This window comes from Hyaena hyaena, unplaced genomic scaffold (assembly GCF_003009895.1).
Source record: "Hyaena hyaena isolate Hyena2069 unplaced genomic scaffold, ASM300989v1 scaffold_2, whole genome shotgun sequence".
NCBI lineage: Eukaryota > Metazoa > Chordata > Mammalia > Carnivora > Hyaenidae > Hyaena > Hyaena hyaena.
This window is the reverse complement of record NW_024080634.1, coordinates 1,912,206-1,928,207: the sequence shown is the minus strand read 5'-3', so window position 1 is coordinate 1,928,207 and position 16,002 is coordinate 1,912,206. Positions and strand designations below refer to the sequence as shown.

Genomic DNA, 16,002 nt, shown 5'->3' with positions numbered 1-16,002 from the left:
TGTGTCTGACTGAATGTAAAACGTGTAAAAAGGAGCGAGTCAGAAGCAAGAAACACGCTGGAAGAAACGGAATGTGGGTAGTTCTTTCTCAGGACGAGGGAGAATTCAAGGGCACCCACTTCACCGTTCAAGGGCGGCCTCATTCTTAGGTCCTCCCTTCCAGATGCTGAAACTGAAGGGACAAAATGGGCCGCCAGCTGTTGGCCTAAGAATGGGTCCACCGGCCCTCCCTGGCTCAGGCTGGGCCCTGTGCTTTCCGAGCCGTGCCTTTGTGCCTGTGGGTTTGTCCCTGATGATGGGTTAGCAGGGGCAGGCAGCCCAAGGGCCCGGCACCTGCTGTGGACATCTGTGTCCCCTGGCCACGGCCACCACTCTTAGGCAGTAGAGCAAGTCTCTCGTGCAACCTGCACCCGGACATGGATACGACATACTGTTACATTATCTAAGTTGTTCCTTTGATCAAGTAAGTTTGGTTTCCCTACCGACAAGTAATTCTTTGTTTTGGGTTTTCAGAATTGGATTCTGGAAATTCTGCAGAACGCTGCCCGGGACCCCCAGTCTGCCTATGAGATTCTGCGGGACTATAGCCTGTTAACGTGGATCTTACACATCCTTGAGAGCAAGTAAGCGCCTTGTGTGCGAGCAGGGTGTCGGGTGGGGAGAGGGTGGGGCGGAGACCGCGGTGTCTACTGATGGCTTCAGTGTCGGCCGGAAATGGGCCGAACCATCCATCCTCTCCAGCGATCACCTGCCAGGAAGGAGGATTGGGGCCCTGCCCCGTGCTACAGCATCTGGAAGGCAGGCTCTCCATTTTCACGTGGATCCTGTGACTTTGGGGGCTGCCACTGTGGGCATGTGTCCCCACATTCCACCTCCCCCAGCCCCCCAGCCCCCACACACACCCCTGCTCCAACCGAGGTCGCTGAGAGGAGAGGGCGTGACAGCGAGCCTTCCATATTTGGTTTCAGGTTTCTGGAGACCCAGCTGCTGTCCAGCATAATCTCCTTGCTGCACACGCTGTGGGTGACCAACCTGGGGGACAAGGGAGTGGAGTCTGAAGGCCCGCCTCCCTGCAAGCCAGGGTCCCGGGAGCCCCCGAAGCTGCTCGCCCTGCACCTGGTCGACGAGTTCCTGTATGTTCTCCTGGTGCTCACAAAGCACCTGAGGTAAGCCCCTACCCCGCCAGGCGTGACCGTGTCGCCTGTGGATGTCACCGCCCAGCCGTCCCCTGGGTCACAGCTTCACGGGGCTGAGGCGCAGGGCTGCTGTCAGTGTGGATGATGTCAGGAAACCATTTTTAGTTGTTTCTGCTTTTCTCCTTCAACTTTATGAGGCTCCTTTCAACACCCCAAGAACTTACCCCTGTAAACACCTAAAACCTGTTCTACCCGGTCATTTTTAGCAGGCAGACAACTACCGTGATATTTTGATTCAAGCACTCAGATGTTTGTAGAAAGAACATATTTTCCATCACCCTAACTTAAGAAAGCGTATTCCCAGACTTGCTTCTGCCTTCAGTAGCCTGCACAGACTCACTTCTCCAAGAATCTTCTTGAAAATTTCAGTTTTTTCATATGACCCCTTAGAATAACGCTCCTGATTTCCTCAGAGAGCTAAACCGTCCTCAGAGTCCGCTGTCTTAGAGAAAACAGTCTCATGGTTGTGACTTGGGAACGGAGGTGTGCTCACTGGAACCAGAAGATGGATCACAAATGGATTATAACCTCAGAGTGAAAACTTTCTTGATAAAGAACAAGGCACTTGGTCTTCGGTTCTTTTGAATTAAGTTGTAAAGTCAGTCCCAACAGACCTGTTTCTCATTTTGGGGTTGTCGGAAAACAGGTTGGTTTTTGAGGACTGATTGCAGTTTGAAATAATTTTCAAAGCGTGTGGAGCAGATGCTATCGAGTTTTAAATTCCCTGGGGTTCAGAGTGTATTTCCTGCCAGAGCCCATCGTCTGGCTGGGCCACGGGTGGGGAGTCACCGGCCTACAGACTCGTGTTAGGCGGCTGGTGCCCAGACGCTCACACTCTGTCTGCCTCACTCTCCCCATCAGCCATGGTTTGTGAGAGATTTCCGTTCCTCTAGCACAGACGTCAGACTCCAGTCCCATCCCCGCTGCGCCTCCCGGGTGGCTGGATTTTTCCTGTTCGTTGGGCTGGTTCCGTGCTCCATTTCTGTTGAAAAGGCACACTCCGGTCCCAAGTGGGCCGTTTGACCCTCTGGGTCTGTGGCCTTGCCCAGCCAACCCGGTCCTGACCGAGGAGACAGCTTTTGCTCACTCTGTGACGTTGGCTCCCAACAGGCCCACCTTGGCCTCCGCCCAGCTGACCAGCTTCTTCGGGGCGCTTGAGTCCGTGCTGAGGTACCGGGCCGCCGTCATACAAGCTTTCAAGGATATGAACCGCTTCACGGTGAACGAGGCAGTGCTATCCACAAAGGATGTGCTCGTCCTCTTGCACAAATGGAGCCTCGTCGAGAGAGATGCCAAGCTCCAGGAGGACCTGCGAGCGGCCATTGAGAAATACCAAGTCAGGGAGCTACTGAGTGAGTGTCCAGACGGGGCCCAGCTATCTGCCCTTCCCCAGACTGCTCAGCTCCCCACAGAGCACCCAGCGCTTCCGCTCTCTGAGCGGCATCTCCCAAGCTGACGAGGCTTCAGAGCGGGGCATGCCCGTGCTCGTAGCCCTGAGGTCTGGCCCTGCCACGGGGGTGCCCGCCGGGTGGGGGAGGGGCAGCTTTGGCCGCGGTGAAGATGAAGTGGGTTATCGTGAGGGCAACATGCCTGGGTGGAGTTCCCGGGGTAGGAACACGTCCTGTGGGGGCTGAGCGGGGGTCGAGCTCTGGGGACCGAGGAGCCCCCCCCCGTCTCCCCCCCCCAGCTGTGAGGGGGCGGGACCAGCAGTCTCACCACCTTCCTCCCTGTGTACCGCAGAGATGCTCAAGGATAAGGGCAAACCTGCCGTGCCCGCCCGAGCCAGGGGCCCGCGGGGCCGGAGGAGGAGGCCCGAGGAGACGCTGGAGGCAGCTGACTCCGAGCCGCAGGCAGCCACCCTGGAGACGTGCAGGGGCCTCCTGACGTCCATACTGACCCACTGGGGGCCGGCACACCGGGGCCCGGAGGACAGCACCGGCCCCGAGAGTGATGCACCAGGCCTCGCGGCCACCGCCGCTTCCCTGGTGGCCCGCTGGGTGCTGCGCTCGGTGGCCGAGCGCCCGCCCGGCGGGGCCGAGCCTTCGGGACTCCTTGGCTGGCTGGAGAGCCACATCGTGCTGCAGCCGGCGGTCGTGGCGGAGCTGCTCGCGGACGGCGCCACGCGGAGGAGCCTCTTCAAGCTGCACAGCCGGGCCTGCAGCGCCGAGCGGCTGGCGGGCCCCGCACAGGGTGCGGCCTGCGGGTTTAACGCGGCCCTGCTGCGGCTGGCGGCCCCAGGCCCCGCGGGGAGCGCCTTCCGCCCCGCCGTCGAGGCCCTCTGCCTCTCGTCCCTGAGGGAGCAAGATGGAGCCACTCGAGGTGAGGCTGGGTCGCCGGTCATAGGCCGAAGGGATGCGCCTCTGGGTTTGGGGTCTGGAGCCATTCCTGGCTTTTAGAGCCTGTCCGGGGCACTCGTGATGAAGAGTGGATGGGGCCCAACCCAAACCCTGTTTGCCATGGGACCGTGAACGAGAAGGGAGAGGAAGCCTCTGGTGTCCAGGAAAAGCCCGGTGAGGAGAGAGTGTGTTTGCAGTGGAGAAGCGTGTTCCGTGGGAACCGCTGCGGGGCGGCATCTCTCCTTCATGTCGGCCGGTGCTCCAGTGCAGATGACGCTTCACAGCACGTGCGGGTGGATGAGTGGGCACAGATGCGTGTGTGGTGTGCACATGTGCATTTGTGCAGATTTGTGTATATGTGCACAAGCATGAAAATATGCACAGAGTTTCTGTGCTGGGCATTTGGCAGGTGCTTAGTGAAGGATTAAGCGCAGGAATGAACGAGTGAACCAGCAGCAGAGGCATTAAAAGGCCGTAAGAGAAGAGAGGGAGGCTGAGCACATGCATGTGGCCTCCTCCATCACAGAGGGCTGTGCCTTTCATGGAGGGGTGTAAGGGGGCAGGAGAGGGGGTGGGCCAGCAGCCGGGGCAGGTGAAACCCCCCCTCTCCTCCAGGGGGTGACCTCTTCTTCTCTGGACGCTGTCAGGGAGTGGAGTGTTTTGACCAAAAGTGTAAAGTGATCCTTGGAACCTCTTTTCAGACCTCAAGTCTGGTTCTGAGCTCAGGTGGTCAGAACCCTGGAGAAACTGGGCTTGTAGTAACTTGTTTTACGTTCCACACACGTTGATCAAATAAAAAGGTGAATTTTGAAAATAAAAAAGATTAACCCCAAACTGAAGCAGAATTCATTTGAACACGTGCTCACCTCCCATTACCAGAGGCACGTGGCACCATTGAGGCACCGAGCAAAGCTCCCGTGTCCTCAGGCATGTGGCGGGGGTGACTTGTGTCCCGGCAGGGTAGCTTGGTGTCCTAATGGCCGTGTCGTCCCCCTCTTCCTCAGCCGCCGCTGCGTTCCTGGTGTCTCTGTACATTAAGGACATCTGGCTGGGCGCTCAGCGGCCCGACACCCTCCTCAGCCACATCCAGATGATCCGTGAGGCCACAGAAGACGCACCAAGGGGTGACGAGGAGGCCGTCGTCACACTCTGCAAGGGCATTGCCGCCTCGGTCCCCAAGGCTTGATGCCCTGCCGTCTGGCGCCTTCTGGTTCTAGAAGGTCAGTTGAGTCCAGGATCTCCATGGAAAGCACGTAAAAGGACAAGTTCTGTAGGTACGGACTCGGTTTCCTGACAAGCGAAGTTGGCTTATAAGCTCCGGCGACCCTGCCACATGGCGGTCAGAGCCATCGCGGGCCTGGGTGCTCCCGGGCAGGCCCTGCGGTGCTCACACAGGGAAGACCCTCTCAGCCTCGATGCTCTTTCCAGAAAACCCCTCAAGCCGAGGTAACGCCTCTGCACACCAAGGGGGTTGTGGATGTTAAAGCTTGTTAAAGCTACGATGTCGGAGACTGGATCGCGTCAGATTCCGCATCAGCGCGGACAAGTGAAGCTCCGCCCACCTTTCCAGGAGTCCTACACAGCTTTGCAGGCCTTTGGAGTGAATGAGCCGGTGTTGATTATTTTAGTAAATAAAAGGATGTTCGGCTAAATCCTCACAGAATAAAAGTGATTTGACCTCTGCCTTGGGAAGAAAGCCTGTGTTTTGGAAAACATTGTTTCAAAGGGGGGATTTGGGGTTTTATAACTTGTTAATAAATGTCTATTTTTGTTAAGGTTTTGTGTTTTGCTTATTGATGGTAAGTGGTCATTTCATTTCACAGAAGCCTGTGTCTAAGAGGTCTGAGAGGTCTGGATGTGATTCTTAACATTCCCTTAGCGGTTGGCGCAGCGGCCGCAAACCCGGTGGGATCACGGCGTGGCCTGGGAGCTTGCGTGGCCCACGTCCCTCCCGCATGCCGGACCCCTGAGGACTGCGACTCATTTCTGGTTGTTTTTAATGACCTCAGATTTTTAACCAGGATACGAATGACGCCTGTCTACCTCCAGACCTTTTGCCGCCTGTGGGCTCATTGTCTCGAAAGCAGGGAGCGGACCCTCCCTCCAAAACACCTGCAACAGTGTTTTCCGAGAACATTCCCATGTCAGGATCTGACTTTTAGAGTCAAGTTAGAAAAGCCTCGTATTCTTTCTCACCCCTTTCCTATGTCTCTGGAGCTCATGAGTCCCCCCTCCCTCCTCTCCCTTTCTAACCCACCGCCCCCAAGTCCGGTGGGGCCGAGCCTGCGTGGTGTGGGGAAGTGATCGTCAGCCCAAGGGTTGGGGCATCTGCGCTTCGCACTCGGGTGCTGCCTCCCTGCCAGGGCCGGGCTGCTGGGTGCTAGCCGTGGGGCTCCTTCGGAGGCCTCACACCAGAGGCCACGGAAAGCCGCCCAGGTGGGACCCCTCTGCACATTCTGGTGCAGACCCCCTCCCCTTGGGCTCTGTCTTTTAAAGGCTTTGGGGAGGTTGGGAGTGAGACCCGGTGGCAGGTGTGTGTGCCCTGTCTTGGTAAGAGTGGGTGTTGGTGGGGGATAGGAAAGAACTTCCCAGGCCTTTCCCGGGTGTCCTGAAGAAGGTTCCAGTCGGCTTGGAACTCAGGGTTGGTAGATATTGCAGGAGTAGTAGTTGAAGCTAAAAAGTGGCCCAATGAAGATTAGCAAGCAAATGGGTTTTTTTAATTCACGTATGTTTTATTTTTCTCCCCTTACCAAAGTATGCAGGTTAAAGGTGCTAAAACTCAGCAGTTTCTGGGCTGCTTCCCTGTGCTGGATGGGCTAGTGCCAGCCTCACATGATGCATGTCAGCGCCTCTGTGACCCCGTCACCCCCCCTGCTACATGTGAGCAGGCTTTCTGAAGGCACATGCATGTCCAGCCTGGTCTGAGCTCACCAGTCCACCGGTGTCAGTGCTACAACTGAGAGTTCCATCTTCAGGGAGAGGTCCCCCATGCTTGTTCCTGTTTCGGCTGCTGCTGTGGGGGTCCCCTTCGAAGCCTGGTTCCGGAAGAGAGCAGGGTGGTGGGTTGCGGGGCAGGATGGAGGGGCTCCGGCCGCTGCCGCCACTCAGGGTGGGATGCTGTGCTGTGTGGCTCGGTGCCCACACTCGGGGCAGCTTGCAGGCCGCCTCCGGATGCAGAGCGGGAGCTTAAAGCCATGGCCCCAGGGGCGTGCTGGGCGGTGCTGGGCGTTGTTCCTGTAGACAGAGCGGATGGGAGGCAGGCATCAAAGCCGGTGAGAGAACTTACTGGATGCTTTCTCATTATACCCTCCTGCCTGCCCAAAGCCCATAGAGAAGGCGCTGGGGGCAGGGGCATCTCTGCCCAGGGAGCAGACCCTGGGGGAGAGTCAGCCCAGCTCATAGAGGTCACCCTTGTGCAGAAATGGAAGATCCAGGCCGTGCTTAGTGGTGACCTAGACCCCACGTTGATCACTAGCTCCCTCCGAGCTCACTTCCCCTTCATGTGTCCATTCATGACAGGAGGTGGGGGGGGTGAGGGGTGGGAAGGTTGGCCTTCCGTCCACAGGTCTGAGTGTGTAGCTCAGGTATCTGCCTCCAGCCGACCTAGATCTCAGCCGGGAATCTGCTTTCCCGATGCCCTTCCTGAGCGTGAGGTGCCAGGGGCAGCGGGCACGGCCGCCTGGCCTGAGCTGGCCCGCCGCGTCCTGCCTGCCTTCCGTTTCATCCGTGACCTCGGCCCGTGACCACCTCCTCGGAGTCATCGGGATGACATGAGGCGATGCGCGGCTAGAAAACAAGCCTAACTGAGTGCCGAGGCCCAGGCAGGGGGCGTGGTGGAGCCGGGCCCTCCCTTCCCAGGATACTACGGACTTGGGGAAAGAGCGTCTCCTCGGGGAGCGCCTCAGCAGCCGTCTCCCAAATCTCACCGAAGACCCGGGGTCTGCCTGTTACAGAGCAGGAGGCTGCTCTCTCTGGCGTCGGGGACGGCCTCGTCCATCTGCCCTGTCTGGCTGTAGCGCCGAAGACACGCACGGGCTCTCAGCCACGGCCACGGCCACCGCCACCTGCGTGCCCCTGGGTGGGGGAGCTTTTGCGCGCAACCTGTCCCACAGGGCTGGCCACCAGCCTCCTCAGAAAGCTGGTTTCGTTCATTTCCCCCCAGGTACCTCTCGGGGCTGTAAATCTGCCTGAATTTAATGAGAGTTATAAAAACTAGAAGAAAAGGATGGAAGTCTTCATTTGCTCAGAAGCAGGCTCCTGCCTCCCCACGTGACCAAAGGGAACCGGAAGTGACGTGGTGAGTCACCCTGGGCAGGGCAGAGTGGAGGCAGGGACGCTGCGCCCCCTCGGGGTGGGTCTGGGCCTGCGCAGATGGGAGCGGGGTGCCACCAGGTAGCGGGGCTGCCCTCCCATCTTTCAGGGGCTTCCGCTCCCATCCCTTCCTCTCCAAACAGCGCTGCTCGTCCCCCAGCTGCCGGCGTCCTCTGCTGGGCCACGGTCTCCACTCCGCACGGCTGCTCGGCCCACGATGGTGTCCGGCCCCAGTCCTCGTCTGGGACCATTCTGCCACCTAGCCCCAGCTCCTCTGCCGGGCCATACGTTTCAGGGGAGTTTGGCCACAGCCCTGATCCCATCAGCTAAGGCAGAGACAGGTGGCCCCTTTTCATAGGGTCCCTTGTTAGGATGGTCATTAAGACAGCAGTAGCTGTTGGGGGGCAGATTAAGCCAGAAGAGGAAATCGGGTGTGGTGAGCCAGTTGCCTGGCACAGGAATTAACATCCAATGCGCTAGAGGCACCTGGGTGGCTCAGTGCCTTGGGCAACTGACTTCAGCTCGGGTTATGATCTCACCGCTCGTGAGTTGGAGCCCCACAGTGGACTCACTGCTGTCGGTGCAGAGCTGGCTTCAGATCCTCTGTCTCCCCCTCTCTCTCTGCCCTTTCCCCTCTTCAAATATAAACAAACATTTTAAAAATGTATAACGAGCCAGGTTAGTTAATTACTAGCTCGTTACTTCTTGGAGCTCCTGGATTTTCCCGAATTTAACCACTAAGGCATACAGTAGGTATTCAATAGCACATGGTGGTCACAGATGCCTACGTTTGGGTCCCATTTTCCTGGGGAGTTGTTTGGCAAGACCTAACTGGCATGTGGGGTCATTTAGGCTCTATTTTTGGAGAAAAATCGAGCCCAGCTTCATCGAGATATATACGGCAGAGTTCACCCATCTAGAACGTAGAACTGAAAATCTCTGATATATCCACAGGGTTGTACAACCATCAGTCGGCTTTAGAATATTTTTGTCATCCGAAAAAGAAGCCCAGGCCCCGTTAGCAACCACTAATGGGCTTTCTGTCTCTCGAGGTTTATTTATTCTAGATGTTTCCTAGCGATGGAATTGGTCACACGATACAGGCCCTTTTGTGTCTAGCTTCTTCCACTCAGCGCGGTGACTCCGGTCCATCCGTGTTGCGGCAGGATTCAGCGATTCGTTCCTTTTCGTGGCCGAATACTGTCCGACTGCGTGGACGCGCGCTGCTCAACGTTGAGACACGTGACTTACCTGAGTGTGCACCCCCTTCCCCCACTCACCTCACGTGCGAGGCCCCTGACCAGGACATGTAGAGCAGGATGAGGAAGAGAAGCATGACGAAGAATGCCAGGCTCACCCAGAAGGCAATGACGATCAGATCTGCGGGAGGGAGAGTGCGTCTCAACGTCCCGGTGACACCACAGGCAGCCCCCGGCCCAGGGACAGAAGGGCCCCCCAGCACCGAGGAAATAGGGCCCTGGGGACCGGCGTTCTCTCTTCTTCCAGCCTCTCCGCCGTGACCCGGGGCAGGTTTTCCCACTAACAGGAACCTTGGGGAGGAACGGGGCAGCAGGGCCGTGGCTTTTTCCCAGAGCAACTAGCTTCAAGGTCAGTTAGGGTGACTGTGGAGGGAAAAGCGGTGAGTGACGTCGGGCGGCACCCCGTGGATTTGCTTTTTCAGCCACTGCAGCCGCTGCAGGGGACTCGGGGACTACAGGCAGCCTGGGAGACCCCGTCCGCGCCTGGACTGTGGTGCTGGGGCGCTCCCGTGGCGGGCAAGGCAGAGTTTTTACCCACCCGCCCCCCTGGCCCCTTTCTTCCAGGGGGTCCGGGGCAGCTGGGGGGCAGTGGGCAGCCAGTGCGATGCTGGATTTGCGGGCAGGGGAACTAGGAGACCTGGGTGGCCTCTTCTGGGCCCGAGTAGAGCCTGGCAGGCCGGGGCGTGCTTTTCTCCTGGGCTCCAAATCAGGAACATTCTACAGATTTCTAGGCACTGTTGCAATATGGTAGTGTTTCTTGGTGGCTGGTTGTGACTATGGGCACGGGGCACCGGGCACCGGGCTCGTAATTAGTGTGTACGGTACCTTATCCCAGACACACTCGTGAGCCCAGGCCAAGGTGCCCCAAACCGGGCCTGCGAGACACCCACATGTGTGCGCAAAGGAGGCCACCGAAGGGTGGTCGCACCACGGGTATTTACTAAGCACCACTTGAGCCAGGCTCTGCCAGGGGCCAAATTAGCACGCCGGAAATCGCTGCTGATGTGGGAAACTAAGGCAAAGGAAGATAAATGTCCTTACTGCCTACAGCCCAGTGACCAGTTCCTGAGACAGACAGACGGACCTTCCTCTCGGAGCTCAGTTTCCTGGGTGAGGACACTTTGCTGGGGGCAAGAGGCAATCTTAGCTTAACATTAGCCCGACCCCCGGCATCCTGTAAGTCCCCTTTAACATACAAAAATATAAAAAGTCCTTTATCTCTACCCACCGCCGAGATCCATGGGGGCAATCCTACTCCAAGCTTATGGCCCCCTGATATACGTCTGAAGGGTCTCAGGACTGAGTTTTTACTAAACAGTAATGACCTTGTCGTAACAGCAGCTAACCCTTCAAGGTCCTGGAAACCTTGTTTCCAAAATATCTTAGGGACTTAAGCTGTCCCTAATGCCTCCCAACCTGAGGGTATGTAATCAGTCACCCACCACAACCCCAGTGCAGCTCTTTCTGCCCACACGTCCTGTCCCCATGGTTTAGTAAAACCACCCTTTTGAGGACACCTGGGTGGCTCAGTCAGTTAAGCGTCTGACTTTAGCTCAGGTCATGATCTCGCCGTCCATGAATTCGAGCCCTGCGTCGGGCTCTGTGCTGACAGCTCGGAGTCTGGAGCCTGCTTCAGATTCTGTGTCTCCCTCTCTCTCTCTGCCCCTTTCCCACTTGCACTCTGTCTCTCTCTCTCTCAAAAATAAAATAAAAAGTAAAAACACCTATTTGTGGGGCTCATGGGTGGCTCAGTAGGATAAGCCTCTGACTCTGGATCTCAGCTCAGGTCATGATCTCACAGTTCAGTTCGTGGGATGGAGGCCCGCACTGGGCTCGGCTCTGACAGCATGGAACCTGCTTGGGATTCTCTCTCTCCCTCTCTCCCCCTTCCCTGCTCGTACCCTCTTTCTCTCTCTCTCAAAATAAATAAATAAACATTTAAAAAAACACCCTTTATTTGAGGAAATAAACAAACTGAATGAATGAATCAATCAATCAATCTCTCAATAATGGGGCGTTAGAGATTTGTGTGTCGTCTACGTAGAGATGGAAGTGGAGAGCCCAGGGGTAAATAATGTTATTTGAGCAAAGCATGTCACCTCTACTCTCTGTGACCCAAGACAAGTAGACAGAGTTGACTTTAGACCTTAACAACATCAAACAACAGTTCCAAGGGGACACCTGGGTGGCTTAGTCGGTTGGGTGTCTGACTTGAACTCAGGTCACCATCTCACCGTTCATGAGTTTGAGCCCCGCATCAGGTCCTGTGCAGACAGCTCAGAGCCTGGAGCCTGCTTCAGATTCTGCGTCTCCCTCTCTGCCTCTGCCCCCTTCCCCCCCACCCCACCCCCAGCCATGCTCTGTCTCTTTCTCAAAAACAAATAAACATTTAAAAAAAAATTTTTTTTAAAACAGTTCCAAGGAAAAGATGCCGTACTTGCCAAAGAAATCGAGCTCCCACTGCCTTGTAACAATGCATCAGCAACTTGGCCCTCACACTCCAGAAAGACCAGGACAGCAAAGACCCCAGGCTCCCACATCCTCTCTCCTGTCTGTCCCTGAGCTGAGAGACTGATGGTGGTGCCCCAGAGCACTGACCAGGTTAAGGAGGTGTGTAGGCGCCTGGGAAGTGGAGAATGAGGGTGTTACTGTCTGTCCTAAACCGAAGGACTTTTGAGAGGAACCTCTGAGTTTCTTAGCATTCCGTGACTGCTCACCACACATTATTCTATAACACCTGCTTCAGCCCCACTGAAGTCACAATTTCTTTTATAACCCTCAAAGTATGACAGTATTAATGCTTTCAGAAGTTTGGGGTTTATTCCATAAGGCTGTTTAAGATTTAGGCAGACACCACTGCTCTTTCTCCTTCATGAAAAGAATACAGGGTATGAGATCTTCAGCAGGTAAGTTCTGTCAGGGCCTCTAAGAAAACAGCTTCAGAAGTTTGGCAGCTGAGACCCACCCCCACCCGCCTCCCCTTCTCCTGGGCTCACACTTGTCTGCTTGGCCCTTGGTCATCAGCACCACATATTGAGCAGGAAAGGAAGTGACACCTTTCACAGAACACAGTGTCTTCAGAGAAGTGAAATTGGAATTTTTCCGGACCAAAAAGGCAATCAGTAGCCACTAGCCACTTCCTGTACTAAATTCTCTTTCGTTATGTTTCTGTTGAAAAGGGCGGCCAAAAAAATAGAGTTCTTTTTCCTCTTCCTGCTGAAGGTTCAGCCTGAGTGCTTGGCCAGGACATGTTGTTCTGGGACAGGGCTGTCATTGCCCAGCTCTGGAAATGTTTAAATGTCGCTGAGCTTGTTTGTAATAATGAGGAGCACCAGGCTGGCTTGATCACGATACTAGTCCAGCCATGGAAAACTCTCCCTTCCCTTCCCTTCCCTTCCCTTCCCTTCCCTTCCCTTCCCTTCCCTTCCCTTCCCTTCCCTCCCCTTCCCTCCCCTTCCCTCCCCTTCCCTCCCCTTCCCTCCCCTCCCCTCCCCTCCCCTCCCCTCCCCTCCCCATCCCTCCCTTCTCTCTCTCTCTCCTCTTTTCTTTTACTTTTCTTCCTTCCTTCCTCCCTCCCTTTCTCCCTTCCTGAGTCCACACTGGCAGAATGAGGGGAATTAGCATCCAAAGTCAACTGATAAGAAGGGGCTCTGGGGCGTCACACTGGGAGATTTCTCATCCCACCTTGGAGCTGACAAATTAACCTGATCCAAGTACCTCCTACTCATAGCAGGCCCCTCAGTCTTGTTAAATTTTGTTAACTGCTAAACCTCAGCTTTAACATTCCTCCAAACATCATTAACATTTGGGGCCCAGAGTCCTGGTAGGAGATTAACTCCAAGATCTTTCCCTTCTTTGGAATAACATCAGGGTTAAGGGCCCAGTCTCTGGAAGTGGGTAGTTTTGAATTCAAAATCTGACTTGGCCATTTTCTAACCATGGGATCTCAGGCATTCTGGGATTTTTACATCCCTAAATCTGTCTTCTCATCTGTTAAATGCGGATGTTAGTGTGTGTCATATAGACTGTCGGGTAAATTAAATAAAATAACATATATAATGCACATGGCACAAGTCCTTTTTTTAATGGTTATGAAATGATAGGTAAATAGAACTAAACTTATTATTTCTGTCAAGAGGGTAGTGTGACAAGTGGTATCTCTGATTCAATCTCCACTAAAATGTAAGATACCAGTAATTGTGGTGTAGACTGTCAGCTGTCAATCCTAATGTTTGCTCTCAGGTCCTTTCACAGTAATAGAAGCCCTGCCTTTTGCTGCCCGGGATAAAGACTACATTTCCCATAAGCCCTTTCAGCTAGATGTGGTCATGTGACAAGGTTCTGGCCAATGAGATGTGAGTAGGGCAGTTACAGGACCACAGTTAGGAGTCCTCCTGCAGAGACTTCTAGATGTCTCCGTGGATGTGATGCCCAGAGCAAGGCTTGGAATGTGAGGATGAGGGACACGTCCGGGGGGTGGCAGAGCAATGAGCTGGAAGGAAGCTGCTTTCCGAGGATCTCACGGACCAGACCCACCATCCTGTCCGGCAGACTTTTAGGTGAAAGAGAAACCAACCTCTATTTTGTCCAGTAAGTGTTAATTGTAACTGGTTTTCTTTATTGAATCAGTAAAAGGAGCCAACTTTTTAAGTGAATGTATCAAAACTTACAAATCCGAGTGAATGCTGACTTTCAAAATAATCACCCCCTCTGTCAGAGTCATATAAAGTTTCCTAAAATACATGTCTTAGTTAAACATTTATAAACATTTATCAGTCTTTCATAAACATTTCTAAATTATTCTTTTGAAATTACCATCAAGGGCACACACACACACACACACACCAGCTTTGCTATGTTGTAAAATCATGTTTTATTTTCAACACCCAGGTGGTATCAATCAGCTCAATCCATTCACCTGATTGGTTTATGGGTGATTCTGAACTATTTCCCAAAAGCAAATCCACCCATGAAAGATATACATAGTGTGTCGCTATGGCTGTTCCATAGAATATACTGTCACTACCTAAGTCAGAAGAGTCCCAGCGGTTTTTGAACAATAATGGAATACTCATGTTTAGCACCTTCCATTGGGGCTACCTTGATGGGAAAATCGTTCCGAGAACAGTCTCATCTCTTTGTTTAAAAATCACTCTTTAAAAAAATTTTAATGTTTATTTTTGAGAGAGAAAGAGACACACACAGCATGAGCAAGGGAATGCGAGAGAGAGAGAGAGAGAGAGAGAGAGAGAATCTAGAGCAGGCTCCAAGCTACCACCTGTTGGCACAGAACCCAATGTGGGGCTTGAACTCACGAACCGCGAGATCATGACCTGAGCCGAAGTCGGACGCTTAACCAACGGAGCCACCCAGGCGCCCCTAAAAATCACTTTCATTGCTAATGTCATGCCCATAGGACTGACCATTTGCTCAAGAGTTAGAAGTCTCAGTGAAGGCCGAACATGAAATCGATCAGTCCGACTGGCAGAAAGGAGTTCTATGTAAGTCTTTTGCTCAGTCTTTTCACTGAGCCTTCTGCCTGTGTTCACAAGAGACTGGTTAGTGGTGTGTTTCGGTGCTTCCTCCCCCAGCTTACAGAGCAGCGGATGAACAGACTGCCTGATTATTGAAGCTGTCAGAGCTGGCGCATCAGGGGAAGTCGATACAGGCTATGGCAGATTTTCCCTAAGCCGCAATTAAAGGAAGAAGACATACTGACCCAAGAAATAAAAAATACAGCATAAAAGCCTGGCCCTACCCAAGGGAAATCAATCCCTCTTGCTGCTCCAGGCAAGGGAGCATTAGAGCTGTAGCTGGAGATGAATCACATTAGAATAACGTATGTTGCTGCTGTAAGATTGGTATAAGGGACCAGTTTTCTCCTAAGCTTAGCCTCTGAAAAGGGGACAGAGAGAAAAGCAAGCATATAATTAATTCAGGCAGAGGCTCGGGAAACAGACTTGCATGTCCCACCTTTTTGACTGCGCTGGAGAGATTCTTAACCTTTCCCTGAAACAGAAGTCACATCTGAAAAACCACAAGGCTAAAAATCCTTGTGAAGTCCCTGTAACCAAATCACACCAGATTGCAAGCTAACCCTGAGAAAGAGGAACCCAGAGTCTTCCTGTCAGCGCTGAATTCACCCTATATAGATATATACATCAGGCGTTTCCAGTGATCTGCCCGTCCATGATGGAATAAGCTCCAGTATATGGGCATGAACACAAAAGTCCGAAAATCGCTCCTGCTTCTTAGGTGAATGCACGAGTCTGGATATTTTTCCTCCCGTTTTGCCTCCTTCCCTACTTGGCCAGGAGCCACACTCAGCCTGGCTTTCCACATTTCAACCAGCTGCCCAGGTGACCTTCCAGAAGCTTTGCCTTTGTTTCACCTGAAAGCGTCCCGGGCTCATGGCTCCCGCCCCGGCATCCTTCTGTCTTTGGTGTGAACCTCTGCTTTCTGATCTGTTGGACGGGTCGGAGATCCAACCCAGAGGAAGCGGCGAGGAGAGAAAGGCGCGTTTGTCAGCAAAGAGGTTCGCCTGCTTTCTGCGGTGTGACCTCTCGCCATCCTCCCCTGGACTCGTGCTTACCTTGCCCCCACTTTCAAAGCCGGGGAACAGCCTCCCTGCGACCGCCTGACACCGCCTTTTGCTGATCACTACAGTTCACAAGACTAACAGTAGCACAGCGTGTGCATGATGGAGATTCGTTTTTGCATTTTTGGGCTTTTCTTCTTTTTAGTGAACTTCTTTGAATTCAAATACTGTGGACATCTCGATTTTGATAGCAAAATCCTGGAACCACTCACTGTGTTCAAAAACACGAATTTCTAGGGCGCCTGGGTGGCTTAGTCGGTTAAGCATCCGACTTTCGCTTAGGTCATGATCTCACGGTTCGT

The 16,002-nt window shown here is 53.9% G+C and overlaps 1 protein-coding gene across 1 annotated transcript in view; it reads left to right on the top strand.

The window, feature by feature from the left end:
* Positions 1–5,309, top strand: part of URB1 (URB1 ribosome biogenesis homolog) — a 74,000-nt gene extending 68,691 nt beyond the window's left edge. Inside the window, exons 35-39 of the mRNA XM_039228752.1 lie at positions 514–623; positions 969–1,166; positions 2,307–2,548; positions 2,937–3,515; positions 4,537–5,309. Coding sequence (XP_039084683.1) covers positions 514–623; positions 969–1,166; positions 2,307–2,548; positions 2,937–3,515; positions 4,537–4,718 — 1,311 coding nt within the window. The 3' untranslated portion in view covers positions 4,719–5,309. The remainder of the gene's footprint in view (positions 1–513; positions 624–968; positions 1,167–2,306; positions 2,549–2,936; positions 3,516–4,536) is intronic.
* The last annotated feature ends 10,693 nt before the right edge of the window (positions 5,310–16,002 follow it).